The following is a 6,745-nucleotide window of genomic DNA, read 5'->3' on the forward strand; positions in this document are numbered from 1 at the left end:
AGGGGTCGAGGTTGAACTCCGGCGAGTGGATCAGGGGCACTGCGCGTCTGCACCGGGAACCGCCGAGCCGGGATCTCACAGTCGCAGAGCCGGGAGGACGCCTTGCTGGCGTTCCCGCCGGGGAGCTTGAGACCGAGCTGGCCGACGGAGAGTCGCACGAACGGCTGGGGATCCATGGCGCGCGTCACTGGGAACCAGCTCCCGCCATTGCTGTTGCTGCTGATGAAAATTTGAAATGTCCATGCTGTGAGTGTCAGATTCTATATCAATGTTTAATTTCAGGAAAAGAGTCCTACAAGTTACAAGTTAAATTAGATTTTAAGCATTGCTTAGGTGATGAACTGATGACAGGGTGAACCTGCCCTGAGACAATGCAGTACTAGTGTACTACACAACGTCTGAAACTCTGTGGCCTCCTCCAACAATGCCACGTCACCTAGCTCATAGGAGTCCAACTCATCATTTTGATTATATGGAAGAGAGAAGGGAGAGAAAGTGTATGTACTATCTTCTTCAAGACATAGCTCGTAGAAAGAAAGTGGACCCCTAACTTTATGGATGTGAGAGAGGATACCTGACCCAAGATGCTTTAATCAATGTGTTATGAGATAAACCATTGAAGAAGTTATCTCTTAGCTATCATTTTTATGAGATGGACAAGCTTAGGCCTCCTCCAATAGTTGCATATGAGCTAGTTCATAGAATATTTTCTTATACTTTAATAGAGAGAGAAGAGCTATCTCTTGATCAAGAGAAGAGCTATCTAGTCTTATATACGCACTTCAAGATTACATGGTGATGACGTGTGAGGTCATACATATTATGAGCTATGTGCTAAGAGCAAGATCATTGGAAGAGTTGTCTCCTAGAGTGCTTAGAGTTTATACCATTGGAGGAGGACTTAGAGCTAGTATGCTAACTCAACTGTTGGAGGAGGCCTAGCCTACGTGGTGTTGTCTCACGACAGAGCTCCAACTTTAAGAATTCTTGTAGTCCCTCATCTGTACATCTAGAACAGTTTTTAGTTAAAGCTGTACGCAGCTCAAAGGTTTTTTTTAATGTAACTTCTTTTTTATTTTAAATTAAATAGAGGTTTAAACTATTTTATTATACTGTACAAATTTCAAATCGTATATAGATATCAAAGCTGGAGCTCTGCCGAATATGCCTTAAAGATATGCTCCTACGCATTAGTTTTTGTTAACGTAGACATACCCCAGGCCAAAGTAACTAGGTTTACTAGGGCAAAGCAAAGTATCCGTTTCACAATCCCCTGATCCATCTAGCCTAGCAAGGTTTAGGATCAGGGCAGGACAAACAAACAAAATCATATTTTTTTAGTTTTAGTTGAAAAATGTGTTCATGTATTTACTTAGATAAATACTTCATTTGTCCCAATTTATAGGCCGTTTTGATATTTCTATGTGCATAGTTTTAACTATGCACGTATATTTATGTCTAAATATATAGTAAATACTGTGAATTTAAAAAAATCAAAATGACCTCTAATTTGAAACGGAGGAAGTATTTATTTTTAGTCAAAAAAATATTTTACAAGAGAGGTGATTAGGTGAATGTTGATCCAGAATATGCCCATTTGTTAATGTAAGACCAGCCATGGGCAAAGCATCCATCTAAGTCCTACTCCAGCTCTATCCTAGAAGGTTGTGTAAGAAATACGAATGCTGATCCTCTAGGATTAGGCTAAACCAACACAAAGCTACCGATATTTTCCGGTCCAAAAACGTGGTCAGAAAATATTGTATAAGAAACTAAAGATGAATGTTGATCCATCATATCCCCTTTAGAAAACCACTATCTTTCAAGCACTTCAAAAAAGGCACGCAACACCACCAAGTTTAAACAAACAGAGAGCAACGGAAAGCAAAAGGCATCCGGTGCTTTTGCAATCGCAACGGTGGCAGTGGACATGTCAACAATGTCATTAGCATCCCAGCTCGATCGCTGCAACGCAAAGCTGCATTTACAGAAAGCTTAGTCCGCCAAAGCATCCAGCATCAATGGCGCGATTAAAATTAAACTAGTGATCACTGATCACCCCCGGCCGGGAAGGGAAGGCCCGCCATGGCAGTGGCTGCGCGCGAGGGAGGTAGCCCAACCGCGGCGTGCTCCTCGCCCCCATTTCTTTAACCCGACGCCCAAAGCTTCCTCCCTCCTCCGGCATCCCGATCAGGAGGATGCTTTCTGCGGCGGCGTACAAATGAGCGTGCGGGAGGGGGAGATTCCAAAACCTCTGCCCGCCACCGCGCGAACGAACTCCCCCTCCGCCGGGCAACGCCCACGTCGCCGTCGCTCGCCCCGCACATATTAAAGCGGCCGCCACGGCGTCGCTAAGCTAAATCCCCCCGCCCCACCCCCGATGCTGGCATGCTGCCGCCACCGCCGTTTGCCGTCGTAGCTAGCCATCGCCACTGCCGCCATGTCGACCAGCTGGGACCATTCGCAGCAGCACAATGGCAACCACCGGCGTGACGACGGCGTGCGCCCGCACCGGCGGCCGCGGTACAACGACGACTACAGGGGCCACCGGTCGGGCGTGGTGGAGTGGACGGTGGCGGTGGTGTTCACGGTGCTGGCCGTGGTGGTGCTGCTGGCGGCGGTGGCCGTGCTGGTGGTGGTGCTCCTTCTCCAGCCCCGGTCGCCGTACCTCGCCGTCCGGACGGCGAGCCTCGACGCGCTCGTCTACGACCAGAACGGCGCGCTGGACGACGTGCAGCTGTCGCTCCTCGTCGAGGCCCGCAACGGCAACGCGCACTCCGCCGCGGCGTTCTCGCGCCTGGAGCTCCGGCTGTCCTTCGGCGGCGGCGTGGTCCTCGCCAAGCTCCGCGCCGACCCGTTCCAGCTGCCGCCGAAGGGCACCCTGCCACTGGCCTACGTGGCGCGCTCTCAGGGCGTCCCGCTCGACGCCACCCGGAGCGCCGCCGTGGAGGCCGCGCTCCGCGACGGCGTCGTGCCGTTCCGGGTGGACGGGGAGGCGAAGACGGCGTGGAAGATCGCCGGGCTCGTCGGCATCCACCACTGGACGCGGATGGCATGCGAGCTCCGGTTCTTCTGGCCCAACGGCTCCGCGCTCCACTTCAGCTGCAACTCCAAGTCCAAGTTCTTGTTCTGATATGGCCTGGCCGCCATGTCTGCTGCCGTATCTAGCTAGCACTACTAGCTAGTCTTCCGAGCTCAAATCCATGGTTGGGCGTGGGCGGTGTATGAGAGCATCATGGACGGATCAAGATTCAAGAACAGTAGCAGATGGATTCAGTTTCTTGGGTTCTTTCTGACTTGATTAATTACCCTCATGTATAGGTTGGCAAGGATGATGGTTCAATTCTTTACTACTAGCTCTTTCTACCCATTAATTTGTAAATGAATTCTAGATAGTAGGAATTTGAATCAGCAGAGCCGGAGCCCCAGAAAACTTGAGGTGGCAGATACTGGAGGATGGAACAATCAAACTTTTCAGAAATTCTTTGCAACAAAATACCATAGCAGTAATATTTAAAAGTTGATTTGCAAAGGTCATGTTCAATTTGCTGCAAGAATTGGTGCTCCTGCTTTCTTTCATTTTCCTCCTCCCAAGCCAGCTTTTGTTTGTTGGAGAATTGAATGGCAGTGGCAGCCCTTTTGATCCCCCCAAAGGACAAAAGGCAGGGGGATAGGGAAGGATAGAAAGAGACCGCCATCACCGCCATGGAAAGGAGAACCAAAGCGTGTGGGAGGGAGGCATGCGCAGACGGGGAAGAAGAGCTGAAGAAATGTGCTGGGTTTGTGCTGGCAACGCGGTCAGGAGGCGCATGCATGTGCATGTGCATGTGCTCCCTTTCTTCAGCTCTTCCTTTCCTTCTCCCTTCCCCTTTCTATCTCTCTATTTGCTTGCTTGTGCTTTGTCTAGAAGAAATGGAAATCAAGCGAGCCCGGATCCCAAGAATCTCCAGTCCAACTCATCCACCCAGCCACTCGATCCTCCTCCCAAAGTTGAAATAATCAAAAGCTTCGTCAAAAAGAAAAATCTGACCAAAGGTGTTTTTGGGGGAATCAAAAGTTGGGATCGAAAGTGTGTATGTACAAGCATAACACAAGGGACATGATGATCAATACTACTAGTAGATCGCTAGTACATGTGTACGTATCTGAAAGTAGTAGACACCGCTGTACCGTATCGACGCCTAACAATTCAAATGATGGAATTGAACACAAGAGCAGAGAATCGAAACTGAAAGGAACCGAACTTGACTGAATTTTACCTGTACTCCGAAGTCGCTTCCTTGGGCGCCCAAGAAGGAGGCGCCGAGCTGCGCGAGGGAGGGAGGTTTGGCTTGCTTAATTTCAACTCGGCCGATGCACTCTGCTCTCGCTCGCTATAGCTGCTTGGTCAGGCTACAGGGAGAGGAAGCGACGAGCAGGCATGAGGACGGCCGCGCCAGAGCCCCGCCCGCGCACAGCCCGTCGTCCACGGCAAGGCCCCGGGAGCAGGAATTCATGGCGGCCAGAGCAGAGGCCCGGGGATTGGTTGGGGGTGTGGAGCCCCACCAGGTAGAGGCCGTCCGGGCAGAGGAAGAAGAAGAAGAAAGAGGGGTCGATGCAGAGCAGAGGAGGGTGCGAGGAAGGGAGGCGACGGCGGCGACCGCGACTACTTATACCGACGCCGCGGGAGGGAAACAAAGTCGCCGGCTCTGTAGCTAAACAAAGCGCGGTTAGGCGGGCAGAGCACGCAAGCGAGCAGCTGATTAGCAGGTCGAGATGAGCTGTTCTTGCGTGGTCGCGATTAGCAGGGCGATTAGCTGGGGAGACGACGCTACTACCCCTGCTACGCTACTAGTACGACGACGACAGCGAGCGGTGGTGCTGTGGAGTGTCTCATCACGGGACGGGATGGGGTGCGACCGTGTGAGAATTTGGGGAATTGGGATGAGGCGGTGTGACGGCAGCAGCGGAATGGATGGAATAGGGATGCGTGCCAGCTGGATCGCACCGCGGGCCACTTGCGGACTCGCTTTCCGACAGCCTGGCGCGGACCGCGACCCACTCCGGCAGGGAGGCTCCGGCGCGACGCGACGCGACGCGAGCTTTCCCATCCCGTAACCGATCCCCACCTCTCCCTCTCGGGACTCGGGAGTCAAACATTCAGCGTCCGGGAGTCTATACTACGTATATGTACGTACGGATCACGTACAGAGACTACAGACTATATACAGCCCAGCACCGTCTCCAGCAATTGGAGGTGCGGGTGCTGAACGCATAATGTGACCCTTCAAATATTAAAAATATATTCAATATAACTAAGTACATTTTCAGCCTGTGTCATTTCACGCAATATTTAGAAATAGTTCAAATACTAATGTAAAAAATAAATACAGTACTAACCTCATGTTCGACTAAAAAGCATCATCCGTCTAGTATTTCATGAAAAAGACATCATTTTCAAGTGCTATTGTCGCTAAGTCATTGAGTCTTTCTTATGTCATAGTAGAACGCAAATAGGATTTGAACTACTTGAGTTTAGAAAAGCTCCTTTCTGCAGATGCGACGGTCACAGAAATGGTTAACAAAATTCTGTATGTGATAAGAGCATTGAGATAAAAGGGCGCTTCTTAAAAAATTCAAAATATCAAGAGAACCTGTAGATTCTTTAAGCAAATCTTGGATGACAATTAATTATGCAAACAATTCTTGACCACCTTTATGTTCTCCACTCTTAAGTGCGTTCTCAAAGATTGACACAAGGAGCCATCAAATTATTATCATCCAAAGATCGCAACCTATCTAAAGTAAATAAGAAACTAAAGTCTTTTCATACCCTTGATATTGTTCAAATCTCTTGGTGAGTGAAACTATAGCTTGATCAATAACATATATAAAATAATTGACCCGAAATGACTCCTCTTCAGATTGTGAAACATTTGATGCATCATTTGCAGCCTCAGCAAAATGTTTTTCTTTTGATTTTGCGCTTGGGAGTGAACTCTAGGTGAATATCCATCAACATTAGCTTTTGGAATTGCAGATGGAGTCTCAACCTCTATGGCATCATCACCATGGCCATGACCGTCACCAACATTAGCTTCTCGAGTTTCTCTGACAACAAATCTATCAAGTGCATCCTTTTGTGATCGAGCAAAAGCTTCTGATCTTTGTTTCTTCTTACGCTTTTCAGCACCAGATTCATACTTTCTAATTCTCCTAGTAGACATAGGACACCAACGTCTATTCCATAAACAAACAAAAGTATTTGAATTAAATAAAATAGCACATGTACAAGGAATAGCAGTTTTGTTTAAATTCAATTCAGGAAGACAGGAAGTCATGAACCAATGGATATTGGACTGCATCACAAAACTGACATGCGGCCTGCCGCCTGCCGCGGTGTGCCCTCCCGCCGACGGGAACGGGAGCGGGATCAAGGAAACGATCAGAGGATGAGGAATATGAACTGCCGATGGTGCCCTTCTACCCTCGAGTTTGCGACGGGAGAAGCGGAAGGGGCTGCGACGATTCAGTTGCCGCGGCGGATGTGTCGGATGCGGAATAGGACTCGCAAGTTCATGAGTTTGTGTCCCATATGATTCAGTACCAGGCTTGTGTAGTTGGGCTGTTAAATTTTGGGGGCCCATCATTTCTGGGGACCTGCTGGGTTGCTCACCTTGCTCCTGGCCTTCGACGGTATGTATGTGTCAACGTGCGTGGTACGTTTGGACAAATTGAATTGCACGCCCTCGAATCCACTCACTGT

General features: G+C 49.2%; 2 protein-coding genes across 2 annotated transcripts in view; one reads left to right on the forward strand and one right to left on the reverse strand.

The window, feature by feature from the left end:
- LOC101769403 overlaps positions 1 to 4,924 on the reverse strand; it is a gene marked incomplete in the record, with an annotated part of 6,388 nt that extends 1,464 nt beyond the window's left edge. Inside the window, 2 exon segments of the mRNA XM_014805437.2 lie at positions 71 to 219; positions 4,260 to 4,924.
- Positions 2,441 to 3,133, forward strand: LOC101780578. Its single transcript, XM_022827608.1, has one exon. The coding sequence runs from the start codon at positions 2,441 to 2,443 to the stop codon at positions 3,131 to 3,133; it is 693 nt and encodes a 230-aa protein (XP_022683343.1).
- Positions 4,925 to 6,745: the final 1,821 nt, after the last annotated feature.

Source organism: Setaria italica, chromosome VI (genome assembly GCF_000263155.2).
Source record: "Setaria italica strain Yugu1 chromosome VI, Setaria_italica_v2.0, whole genome shotgun sequence".
NCBI classification, from domain to species: domain Eukaryota; kingdom Viridiplantae; phylum Streptophyta; class Magnoliopsida; order Poales; family Poaceae; genus Setaria; species Setaria italica.